This window comes from Scophthalmus maximus, chromosome 12 (genome assembly GCF_022379125.1).
Source record: "Scophthalmus maximus strain ysfricsl-2021 chromosome 12, ASM2237912v1, whole genome shotgun sequence".
NCBI lineage: Eukaryota > Metazoa > Chordata > Actinopteri > Pleuronectiformes > Scophthalmidae > Scophthalmus > Scophthalmus maximus.
The window spans coordinates 15,039,674-15,053,324 of NC_061526.1; the positions used below are offsets into that span (position 1 = coordinate 15,039,674).

Sequence of the window (13,651 nt, forward strand, 5' to 3'; positions counted from 1 at the left end):
TTAGTTTACAGCTCGTCTGGATCTTCTCTAAAGTTCCCAAACCCGACCGTCAGCCCCCCTCAAGGTCTGCTTGTCTTTCCCAAAATGTCAAGCTATTCCTCAAGGAAATGATTTGATTAGCGGCGGAGGAAGAACTTATCTAAGAAGGATCATTCTTATATTTCACACTCGTTTTTTTTTTTTAACAGTATCATACAACTGGTTTTAATGCGTTCTGGGGTTGTTGTTTTTTCTGGTTTTGTTTGCATCTTTGCCCTCCACACAGTCCCTTCCTCATGCCTCCATCTTTATTTCTCTGCAGGGAAGCAGAGGCGGTCCAGCTGGTCCACAGGCCACGGCTGGGTTTTGCTATCCCCCAAAAAGTTCACAGCAGTGTTCTCTTTGCATACGTACAGACCGTACAGACGTGGTACAGACCACATGTAAACGAATGCATATATACACACTATGGCCACCCACACATGCACGTAAACATTCATGGGATTACAGTCAAATACAGAAAAGACAAAACGCCCAGACGAACACAGATACACAAAACAAATTAGCGAGGTGCCCCTCCCCTCTCCTCCCCTGGGCACTGGCTGCCTACACTGTGGCCAGCGCTTCGCAACTTCACACGGCCCTTTGAGCCTTCACTTCGGCACTAAACAAAGCAGTCGTTAATGGTTAAAGCACCCAGTAGGTAACCTACCACCATAAAAAGAAAAACACGCACACAGATACACAAACACACACAAACCTTTAATGACATCTTTTCTGCGGCACATTAGCTATTGTGCGGTAATTAATGGTAGAGTCATGGTGCTCAAAAAGCCAGTCTTCTCTCTGCAGACTAGGAGCTGTATACCTCAACAATAGCTTAATGAGTAAACACACTGAGCCTCTCATGAATAAATTATTTGTGCCTCGCAATTAATTTTCCCCTATTGAAGTTTGAAAAAAAAGAAAAGGAGGACTGTTACCAGTCTTCATAAATCAAAAAAGGGGGAGGGGGTACGGCGATAGAACATGACGGCAACTTTGTGTGTGCGCGTGCATGTGTGTGTGTGTGTGCTGAGGATCATTTGTTATGTGTTTATTATTTGTGCGATTTTATCTCTGTGTGTGTGTGTGTGTGTGTGTGTGTGTGTGTGTGTGTGTGTGTGTGTGTGTGTGTGTGTGTGTGTGTGTGTGTGTGTGTGTGTTTGTGTGTGTTTGATTAATCTGCGTTTTCCCTTTTGGGTTTATGTATGAGGTTACATTGTTTATTTTTGTCTTGGAGTGCTTTTGTATCCAAAGTGTTTTGAGAGTGGTTGTACATTTTACACAAATAAGTGATTGTTTCCCCGTGTTGGTGATTGAAGGTACGGTTTATATCCACCGGATTCGTTCGCATGTTGTGTGGACTGTGTGCACAAAACTTACGGAGAGGAGTTTCCACGTGATCGGTCGGACCTGTCTTGGGATTCCAGACCAGCTGAGTTTCCGTAGCTCTTCTGCAAAAATGCAATATGATGATTAAAAAAAAGAAAGCGTACAGGGTTTTTAAAAAGTAATAAATAATGTTTAAAGGAGGTCATTTTGTGTTTACTGCTTGTATTAACTACTAAAGAGCTATTTCAGTATGAATATAATATATATATATATATATAACAGTTTGCTTTTTTTTATAAAACATACACCTTGTTTTCAGCAGGGACCAATGAGAAAAAACAAATACGGACTCCCCAGCGATGACAGGAAATCCATTTCCGAGGACACGGAATTATCCCAATAAAACAGTTTTAAACCATTATCAGATAAGTGAGCAGCTGAATCAACATTACATCCAGCACTGCCAGTCGTTAAGCCGGATCTTCACTATCTAAGTTTCCCTTCCTGTCCGTCCGTCCGTCCGCCTTTCCCCTGACTGAAATTATGTGATGGGGTAGAAGTGGACTATTGACTAGTCTCCTCAGACTGAGTGGGAAAGCCTGTGGGCTGTGATGTAAAATAAATCTGACGGAGAGGTGCAAATTGAAGTTTTAAATTGGCAGAGCGACGTTCCCTTTGGGTCTTTGAAGACCCAGGAAATATGGCTTAATGTTCGGCGCTATCGGGACCATACCCATCGCTCTCTCTAACACACACACACACACACACACACACACACACACACACACACACACACACACACACACACACACACACACACACACACACACACACACACACACACACACACACACACACACACACACACACACACACACACACACACACACACACACACACACACACACACACAGTGGGAGAGGACGGGTCGGTGTAGGGATAATCAGTGCCAAGAGAAAATGCTTTGTCTTGCGTTATTTAGCAAACCGGTGTCTTCAGTTTCATCCCATTTCCAGTGAATCAGACGTAATAACCGGACTACGATGAGGGGGGAAAGGATCTCAAGAGATCTATGTTCATAAATAGAACCAAAAGCTATTGTTTTGTGTTACTGCCTTGCTTGTAATGTCTCCACCCAGTACTACGGACCTTGTTGGGGGCTGTGACGTAATAGCCAAGTTACACATTTCAGATCATCGTGCATTGTTCCCCGAGTGACCTTGGGTACCTTTTTACCGGGTAGGTTGGGATATTGAAAATTACTTTGTTTTATTTAGGAGCAGGAGGTTCCTGGATGAGTTCTTCTCACTTACATTCTCTCATACATTATTCACAGATAGGTCTCCCTCTTCCCTCTCTGGCCCCCGCAAGTGCACAAACCTCCCCATTAGCATTCGATAAGACAAGACCAACGTGAAAAAACAGGAAATCTCTTCACTTGTAATTGCACTTCCACTGTTTTACCTGCATTCCAAGAGTGAAAGGAAGAGGGGGAAATTGATCTCAGTGCAAGTGAAATGGCGCTTTCCTAACATACTTCTCTGAGGGGGGGACAAATACAAAAAAAAGAAACAAATGTACCTAATGAATGAGCCAAATTCTTCGACTCTTATTCAAGGCACTGGACGGAAATTGATAAGCCCTTCGAACAGACTGAACAGTATTGATTAGCGCTGCCAAATTACTCTGCCTTGCTTGTTCTTCAAGGCAAATGCAATGGAGAGTCAGTGACAGATAGCAGAATAGGAAATAGCAATCACCCAAACTGCAATGGGCTAAGTCCATTGGCCAAATTGAGTGAAACGCATTAGAGCTTGTTCAACTGATGGGAGTAGCTATTTATTCCCTATAGTCCCTGTGCATCTTCCACTTAAAAGTTCCCTCTTACCTTGTCCCCAGTGACTTTAATTATATAGAAATTCAATACAGTGATCTAGTGCACAGCGTGGCTCTGTTGGTCCGGAGGCTGTCAGAGGCCCACATCGTATGGGAAGGTTTCGATTACCCCCAGGGATAGTGTGCAGCAGCAAGTTGCATTTAAAACAAAGATTAAAAAAAAAAAAATCATTCAGACATGACACAGCCAATAAAATTGCAACGCAAAAAGTGCCTCAGGTTTTACCGCGGATTCTCTGTCTGACTACGACAGATGGAGGGCAGTGCATGGAAATCTGAGGGTGTGGAGATCCTAGAGGTTAGACCTCTGCAGTCCACTCATTTGTTCTTGAGGCTAGCATCCCGAGGACCGAACTGTCCAGGGTTGAGTTGCATTGTGGGTAACGTAGGTGCGAGATCTTAGCTCTGTCCTCCTTCAGAGGCTCCAAGGGGTGGATCCTTCTCCGGCCCAACCTTTCCCAGGATTCATTGCACGCCGGAGACGAACTTTCTCATACCGTGGGTAACTGCAGCTCCGTTGCTTGGCAACAGCCGCCAGGGCAAAAAAAACAAACCGGTGAAGGCAAATAGGAAATCTTCCGCAGACCACACAGTCCTGTTTCTGTTCGGCCTTAGTGGTCTGCATTGACCTCATCCTCCGAAGGAAGCGGCCCCTGAATAAGCCAGCATTTAATTTACTGATAGTTTCCCTTTTATCTGGAAAAACTTGTTATCATTAAAAACCCTTTGTTACTGATATGGTATAAAACAATACTGCTGCCACAGCGGACAAACCACTGTGGTCTCGTCTCTGCGCTAGAATCGCTGCCTGTTCTGAGGGCTCATGAAAGAGGAATTCATGAATGAACCATTAGGCCAGTCGCACGGACATCTGCCTTTTACACATGTAGAGTGGAGGCAGCTGCGGTGCAGTTATGTGAAGTTCATTTAAGTCTATAAGCGTGAAATCGTTATCCCATGTGCACCTGTACATTCATTACAGCCCTAACAGCTAGTCACTGGTGCCTCTCCTCGTGCCTTGCACCCTTTGAACCTTCATTTGCGCTGTCGGAAAAAGAAATGACTCCATGAATCTTGTGGACTCGGGCTTAATTAAACTATGTTATATATCCCCCCACCTGGCATTAATCTCACCGAAGGGGGTACAGAGAGGAGGGGGTGAAAGGGCGTGGAGCACAACTTGGCTAATGGTCCCATCACGATGCTGCGTTGATCTCCAGAAAGCCCAAATCCCCTCTGGTCAAAGATTTGGCAGGAAAGGTGGTGTGGAAAGGAGGAATGTGTTCATTGTAGAGGCCTGTGTGTGGGCATGTATAAATGTGTGGAAAAGGGCAAAGGAGCAAATATTTACTTGGCACCGTGTGGCCAGCAGAAGCAGATGTGCCCATACATCAAATACAGAAAAGCGCAGACACAGCCTTTGCTCCCTCGCCGTATTCCTAACGCTCCTCTGCAGAGAGAGCCGGACTGCTGCGGAATCCAAATCACAGTTACCTCAACGTGAGCCTGGATGACTTATAGACCTGCAGCTCGACTGGCAGAGTAGTGATGCTCTGCACCGGTGCAGTACATGAAAGGACAATGGGAAAAATGTCTGGGATGAATGTTCGTCATATTCTTCCAGTTTCAAATATTTTACTTAGTCCCGGGCTAAAAGGGCTGCTTTGAGGAGAGATCTGCGCATGGAAACAAATAATCCATAATCCATCTTTGAAATAGATTCTGTGATGCTTTATTCTAATGCAAATACACTCTCATAGGGAATGTGTCTATTCCCCTATTTGCTAAAAGCTTACTGCAGTTTGCAGCCGCTCTCATCTGAGCTCTAATTCCTCAGAAATTTCCCACAGTGGGCAGAGACAGATAGTTGATATACAGGCTAAATTGCAGATGTCGTTTCATTAGTGTGAGGCCGGATCATCTCTCAGAAAAACATATCTGACTCTCCGGGGCATCTTTTGTGCATTATGAATGAGACAGTCGAGCCCCAGCTCCGCTGGAATAAATTTAGAGGCATTCTGTGAAATTTTGAAAATTAATCTGTTGTTCTGTTTTTTTTGCTCAACAGGTACCTTTATTCACGGGTGAATAAAAACTGCAACTGTCCTGCAGGTGACGTACCACTAGCTGTGCCCGTCAGTGCAAACAAGCCATTTCTAGCTGACAAACATGTCGTTCCCGTACAAAAAGTAATCTGTACAAAAATAAACTCTGCTAATTGAAATTGTAAAGACACTCCCTTTTGCAGGGCTCTTATGCAAACAATGCAGCAGCAACTCATTAAAGCAAAAACTCCTACTTACAGCTAATTCACCCTACAGGCAACCATTTAATCATTTTAAAGAACACATATCGAAGTGCGGGCGGGTACAAGAGAAAGCACAACTTCCCCATTGGGACCGGTAAAATATCACATTTTTATACATATGCATTGGAATTAGTGCGATCAGATTCAGGGATGTTTAACATGCTGGTAGGCGCACGCCTCGGGGGACCGGCCCGGAGGAAGCTATTTTCCTCGCTGGCACGGAAGAAACACCTGTATCGTCGGCAATGTGCAACTCAAGGGCAGCTGCTGCTAGTCTTTTCCTCCCTGCGTCTACTGTATTCCATTATGCATGAACTTACAGGGGTGCACTTTGTCTTGGCTGGAGTTAAGCCGGGGACCACAGGGGGTGATTAGGACACCGTGTACCTTCTGTTGAACACCCACAACAGCTGCTCTGATGTGGGACCCTCCGAGGTAATGAATGCTCAATGACTCTTGAAACATTCAGAGGGCAAAATAGAACTAAATATTGTGATTTTATTTCATTTAAACTCATTCAGCAAGCCGAGTAGCAAAAGTATTACGCAACGGCAGCCTGACAGTGGTTTAAAAGGAGAGGGGGGGTAACATCAAGTGAACAACATGGAGTTGCCCGTTGCAGTTCACTCATGTTCCGTTGCCTACAGCAGCTCCACTGAAGAAGATGGGGTACGGGTGTCTTGACAGAGGCCACCTCAAGTGTACTCTACTTGCCGAGGGAAGAGAGAATGTGTCTCATTCACCTTTCTGGCCCAGATTCTCTCAGTCTGCATGGGGACATGGAACACTTACATGTGGGTCACAGGACCGTTTTGGCAACATGTTGGCAACGCATCGTAAGTGCCAAGAACAGGGAGCCCAAATAAAACCAGGGTTAAGGGTTTTAGTTCCCAGACACTGTATATAAAAATCGACGTAGTCACAAGCTCCCGGGAGTGAAGCCAATGTGGAAGTGACACCTGTATTCTCCCGAATGACCAGCAGAGAGCGACTCCACTGGTTGCAAGAATCACTTAACATTTTCCTGATGTGTTTATGTTCTCCATCTCTAGTTTCAACTATTCTTTAAGAAAGCATGATGTTCATTTTGTAAATTATGCTCCCATTTATAGTAAAATAGTTGAAAAAAACACAATATACAGTACATTTGGGGCGTGGAAACAGGGTTAGGGGGACAGGGACAGCTAGTAACGTCCAATGGTTGCAGGTGTAGGTGGACTTGCAGTGTCCTCGAGCTCTCTGACAGGCCCCACCCCCGCTCCTCCAAATATAGTTACAACTGTTTGTTTTTTTGAAGATGCTTAAACTTAAATGCTGAAATCAGGCCTAAAAATGGCAGTTCCAAACGAAGGGGTGATGTCACAGTGGGTTGCCACTTGTTCCACAGATAAAAGAAAAAATGTATTCAATATTACACTACTAAACACAACTAAAGCTTTACTATAGTATAAAGAAGGCAATTTTCATTTAAGCCCCACTGCAGCTCTATTATGGATACAGACAAAGGCGAGCAGTGATGCAACAAGCTGTGGTTGTTTATATGGAGGCACATACACATTTTTTTAACTTTTATTTAAGCAGTAGAGGATGCCAATTTGTCTTACAATATGAAAAGTAAACCCGGGGTGTATTCAAATTTTTCAGAAACTGAGATGAAAGAGAAGCCAGATGTGATATCAGGACTGGATCCTTTAAGAATTTAATTTTAGACTTTAATCTTCATTTCAAACAAAGGCCAAGTAGGAATTCAAGTGCCACCACCTCCTGAGTGGACTCAGACAACGGGGCTCTAGGACGTTTTGTTGCCGAGGGAGGGCAATTACTAAGAACAACCAACCCACATGTTAAAATTAATAAAGAGAAAAGTGTGTTTGTATGTATGATTGTACGCGTAAATGTGCAAGGCTGAACCTGTGCACACCTTCCGCGTCTGCCTGTCCACCTGCCTGTCAGTCAGTCTGCCTACCTGCGTGCACGGTTCTGTGCGAAAAGGCCAATAAGAAGGCGAGGAGACAGCGAGAAGAGAGGAAGTGTTGTCAGTCAGTGCTGGCTGAACAAGGAGCTGACGGGGGCAGGAGGGAAGACGGTTGGCGGGCCGGAGCCATGCACTATTCAGGCAGGAGCGCGAGCACTGGGGCAAAACACCGCAAGGTTCAAAACACCGCAAGGTTCTCAGGCAACACACACACACACACACACACACACACACACACACACACACACACACACACACACACACACACACACACACACACACACACACACACACACACACACACACACACACACACACACACACACACACACACACACACACACACACACACACACACACACACACACACCTGACAAAACTGGCGATCAGATTCTGCGACAAGGGGTTGCCTCAGCGAATCAAGGGTCAAAACGGTGGTTTTCACATACAGTACAGTGAAAGTCTGTGGTTCCTACTCAGACCCTACTGTATGCTGTGGTCTAAACCTTACGGAACATAACAATCAGTTGTTCTGTGTCATGCTGTAAACACAGTGGTGCGTCATCCTGAACACCTGCCTGGGGACAAATCAGTGTCATCACAGACCATTATCGCCGGTGAGGTCAGAAAAACAATACAGTCGGGACAGCCACCTTTATCATGCAGTGTATTAAAAAGTTAAGCTCCCCTCCTATAAACCTTGAATACTGTGAGCGAGTCCCGAACGGTCTCAACTCATCTAGAGGACAAAAGTGATGGCGCCAGGGAGCAGACGGCTCATAAACTAATGGGACTCTTGTAAAAAGATACTCCCCCCCTGGATTATACCTGCTCAGGAGGCCTGATGGATGGCCCAGATGGCTGGGAGAGGACACCGAGCATAGATGAGTGAACAGGTGTGAGAATTTGTGTGTGAAAGTGTGAAAGTGTGTGTGTGCGCGCACTCAATTCCCTGGAGCTTGCTTTGCCTAACTGATGAAACCAGCCCTAAAAAAATTTGGGGGGGGGGGGGGGTTTCGTACTATTAGGACCGTCAAACATAACAAATTGTCAACAAACTGTTGTACTCTGGCAATGCTAAATCAGTAAATCTCAAAAATAAATGTGCATAATCAAAACAGTTGGTTTAAACTAAAACTGCTGCCAGTGGACACAAAAATGGGCAGTTTATGGAGGCCAGCAGAGGTCACGTGTGCACTGTAAGGGCTGAGTTGCGTTCAGTCAAGCTTCTCTTTGAAAAAAAACAACAGAAAGACTCACATGGAAGCACAACACAGTGAAACATATGAATAAACTGAGCCGGGCAGTCGGTGGGGCTACTGACATGGCTGGTGGCGTGACCAACCTTATTAAGTCAGGTGTTTTGCCTGGAGACATGCTCGGAGGCAGCGCGTGCAACATTAATGTGCACATACTATACAGATTCCCCCTGACTGTTGGCATAGTTGTTGTGAACGACACACAGTGGAGTTTGAAGGCAATTTTCCCTCTTAATGCGAAACATGTGCTGAGATTTTAAGATTCAGTATTTCTCACTGTATATGTCATACAGTAAACAGCATGCATGTATTTTCATGTCTCTGTAGCTTTTCTCAAATACATTACACACTTACATTCTTGGCTAATTTGCCTGCGAAACTCCCTTCAACAATCCAATGCCACACTATATCTTCCTTAACACTTTCCCAGCCGCCAGTGGCGCACACTCCTGAGGTTGTCACACATGCACGGAGGCATTAGGGCTGAGTTAAATTGAATTACATCGCCACTTCCCACTTTGATGGCGCCTATTAACTTGGCAAACAGCGCTGATGGTAAGCCTATCATATGGTTGATGCTGTGTAACAGGATTGCAGATTGCTGCACTGTAGCGCGCGGAGCGGGCAGGGCCGTGGCAGGGAGCAGAGCGGGCCCAAGCTTACCACTAACAGGTTGCTGCAGTGAACGGCGATGGCAGTTGGGGAGAAAGCTGTGCTGGGGTGGACGGATGTGTAACAAAGAGCTGCAGCACCCCCAACAGAGGGTGGAGACACACCGACATGCACCGAGGCAATGGAAGGAGTGTGTGTCTGCGTATTCCTGTGGGCAGACAGTTGTTGCATTTTCTGTGTTCTCATTGTTGGTAAGCAGTTTCTTGTATATTATCGACGCGCCGACAGCCCATGGATGTATGTGGGTGCACATGTGTGAGCACATGTGAGCTCCGACATAATCAAAAAAGGAGTAATGAGAAAATAGAAAAAAAAATAGACAAACAAGGACAGGTACTCGTGAAAAGGGGAAGTAAACAACAAAAAGGATAAATTGCCAAGGAAAGGAGAAGGAAGGACAATTGCCATAGCAACAGCAGTATTTCTGTGATCCAGCAATATTGCCTTGATGTCAGATGCCAGCTCTCGTTCTTAAAATCTATTAAAAAGAAAGGAAAATGTGCAAGAAGTCTGTAAAACCTGGCATTATGGCTGATAGCCCATGACAGAGCAAGTGGTTCGCAGAAAGTTAACAAAATACACACACACATACAAATACGACTTATTCCTGAATTTTGACCAGAGCTGTCAGAAAGGGAAGGTGTTTTTTCTGAAAAACAGCAACTGAAAAAGCTTAAAATCTGTAACAAGCTACAGGAAAATAAGACAGATCGTCTTGACAGACGTGTCATAATTACAGGCGGGCCACGGGGGGGCCAGGGGTGCTGTGCCCGCCCAAATGAAACTGACAGGACTTTTGACGACGAGCTATAAACTATGCACCGTTGTTGATTTAAAAAGTCAGAGGGACCCAACTGGAAGGCATATTTGCTTCATGTAAGCGAGTTGCCGGTGCAGCTGTTCGACTGGCGCCTTTCTCTGCTCAGAAACTGGTCGGACGCCATGGTGATTGCTGACAAGAAAACACAGATCGCTAAACTTAGGTAGTCTGGGGCTTTTTTGTGTTTTTTTTTTTTTTTTTTAAGCTTGTCATGATCGGAAAATGAAATGAGAAAATGCCTGGGGAGAAAGAAAAAAAATATGGCCCAGTTGAGGTAATATAATCAATGCTGATGTGTTTCATTTTCTGATTAGCAAATTACTATTGTTTAAATGTTGTTTAATCTGATTTTCCGTTTCCCCCGCGAATGATAAATTGTCAGTTCCCTATTGGCAATTATGATACAGGGTTTTACAAAGATGACGCCAGCTTAAATTGCCTTAAATGCAGTGAGTCTCTTGTGAACAATTGAGTGTGATATTAGAAAAGGTTGTTATGTGAATATAGAGATGGTAGAAAAAATTCAATTCACAATTTTAAAGCTTTATAATATCTGATGTTACAATTTTCAGTTTAAAATAGCCAGGGCTCATTTTGTGATTTGGTAGAAAAGAAATTGGGTTCATCAAGATCAAGAAGATTCCATCTGGGATAATAACATCACTTCTGGATTGTGTTGAGTTACACAGGAAGGGCTACTTCTAGACTACATATTCAAATATATGAAAATACTGCATGCCTCCAAAAATACATCCGCCTTGCTGCAGCAACAATGAGTGAAACTCGTGAACTGGAGGGAGAGAGACTGTGTTTGTCATTGTCCTTCAGTTTCCCAGCTGAAACCACTCGCTCCTCCGCTGAGCGGTGTACAGTGGGTGCTGTGTTCAGGCTCGCCTCAGGACATCGGGAATAATTAGGCGAGATCAACGGGACATCAATCACCCGACTCTCGCGCATGCACGGGTCATCACCTTCCCCGCGACCTTACATGCTAAACAGGCCGCTGTCACAACCTGTCGCAAGGCTCAACGGAGAGAGAGAGAGAGAGAGAGAGAGAGGGAGAAAGAGAGGTGGAGAGAGGGAGGGAGGGAGGGCGTTAAAGAGACAGAGAGAAACTGACAGGGGTGTTAAAGATCGGAATGCAAAGGGAGATCATGAAGGCTAGTTGGACAGGTATTGTGATCAAAAAAAGTGAAAAGACGACCCTGACAAGTGAAGGGGGGAAAAAAAGAGAAACAGGTGAGTGAGGGTGCCGATTCTTGTCTTTTTTGTTCTCACCACCTATCCCCCCTTCAAATGCTGGTTTCTTCTGTTGCACAGGCAAAGTTTCAAATCACTCGTGACAGGAGAAGTGTACGTTCAAGCTAACCTACACCTGTGACAAGACCAACTCGGCTGTAACACAAAGTCAAGCTGGCTATAATGTGAAGTTATGGGCCCTAATTCATCAAGTTAAAAATATATATATCACACAATGCCCCGCAAAAAATCACACACAAACTCCAGAGACTGCCAGGTCAGACATGTCGACATGGCTTGTCCTAAAAAACATGGCGGCTGCCACAATTAATGACACCATTCAACTGAGGGACCAGCCAATGTATCATCTCCGTCCACCCCCCTTCCTTTGACCTCAAGGACAGTCGGTCGAGTTTCTCGTTTACACAAGGGGGCGTCATCCCCGCTGACAGTGTCTGCCGGTATGTCGGAATTTGTTTGAGTGCAAATGTGTCACAGACGGCGTGCGGGGAGGGGGACAAAATTTTAATCCGTCTTTTCATTCTCTTCAGTGAAAACTGCAACGTTATGCTCATGTGTAAATGGTCAAATGTGAAAAAAATCCCATTCGTATTTCAATCTGGCCAACAAAAAAAAATGAGACCAACTTTGTGAACCGAGGTCTACTCACAATGTCAGTGTTTACTTTTGTGCCAGACATATTTAGTCCCACTAGGTTGGAATTTCTTCACATGGAGGAAATTTCTTTCTCGTCTCCTCTATATCCCATTCTTTGCTGCTGCAATGACCCAATTTCCCCCTGGTGATCATTAAAGTTTCATCTTATCTTATCTTATCTGCCCCTATCCCCTCCCGTTATCACCCCCCTCCTCTCCCCCACAGTCCTTCACTTAATTATGTCCCATGAATGAAGTTCATCTTTCATGCTGCCAGCAGCCGGCAGCACGGCTCACCCGTTCTCTGGGCTATCCAATCACGGCGCGGAAACTAAACTAAATTTAGACAGCCGGCTTTCGCTATTGCCTGGCGGGCCCTAATGGCGACTGACATCTCGAGACAATCTGCTGATGTACAGGATACACTCGGCTCTGTGCTGCGCTGGCTGCAACCTAAAGTTGACTAATGCTGATGACTTGTGAACCAGTTAGTTTGGCTCAAAAAGTTTTCAAGGGGATCTCACACACACACACACACACACACACACACACACACACACACACACACACACACACACACACACACACACACACACACACACACACACACACACACACACACACACACACACACACACACACACACACACACACACACACACACACACACACACACACACAACAACAAGGTGAATTACTCTGCTGACTAAGGCCATTCAACCTTAATGAAATCCTGCATTTACATTTTAGGATCTTAGCCAATGCTAAGACTAATCTGCATGAGGCGAAGTAAAGCGGGGGCAACGTGCTCCGAGTGATGCAAACTTACACACTTATTTAAAACAGCAAACCAATCAGCCGCCTCTCTGTTGACCGCACGGGATTTGTGGATGCAGGTTGCCACCACCAGGATGTTTTAGTGTCGGCAATAATCGTGTGATCATCGTTAATAATCAAAGGGGGAAACTCACTGATTTTACACATCGAGGTCTGCTTACAGGTGTTTGCAAAGTATAACTAAGTTGAATAAAGACCATCCGGGGCGTATGTTTGAAACCTTTGTAACACCAGCTTTTAATGTGAAACAAACTGACAAACAAAAGTGTTGACTTTGCATTGTACTGCAAAAACACAAAATTTGACTGAAAAAGGCTTCCCTTTCATATGAGCCCGTCTCAAAGAAATGCCTGGTAGCCTCTTTAGCTGCAGTAAATTAACACAACAGCCACCACTTGAGAAAAGGCGGCTACGGTATTTAAGCCGTGTCATTGCTGCGGTGAAATATCTCCGACACAGTCTTTTTCCATTTAGCATATTTAAGGTATTTAGACAGGCGCGTAACCCATTCTCTTGCTAACCACTGCACTTTCCTAATTCTCTCCCCTAGTCCTGCTTCAGGCTTCTCATCTCTTCGGCACACTTGACACACACACACATACATATGCAGACACACATCCCACCTTTTCACACAGT

General features: G+C 44.9%; 1 protein-coding gene across 5 annotated transcripts in view; it reads right to left on the bottom strand.

The window, feature by feature from the left end:
• The window catches only part of tbc1d22a (TBC1 domain family, member 22a), a 95,155-nt gene that overhangs the window by 73,246 nt on the left and 8,258 nt on the right, over window positions 1-13,651 (bottom strand). For all 5 annotated transcript variants that reach the window (XM_035646976.2, XM_035647003.2, XM_035646986.2 and 2 more), the window contains one exon: window positions 1,405-1,475. In XM_035646976.2, the coding sequence (XP_035502869.1) occupies window positions 1,405-1,475 (71 nt within the window). The remainder of the gene's footprint in view (window positions 1-1,404; window positions 1,476-13,651) is intronic.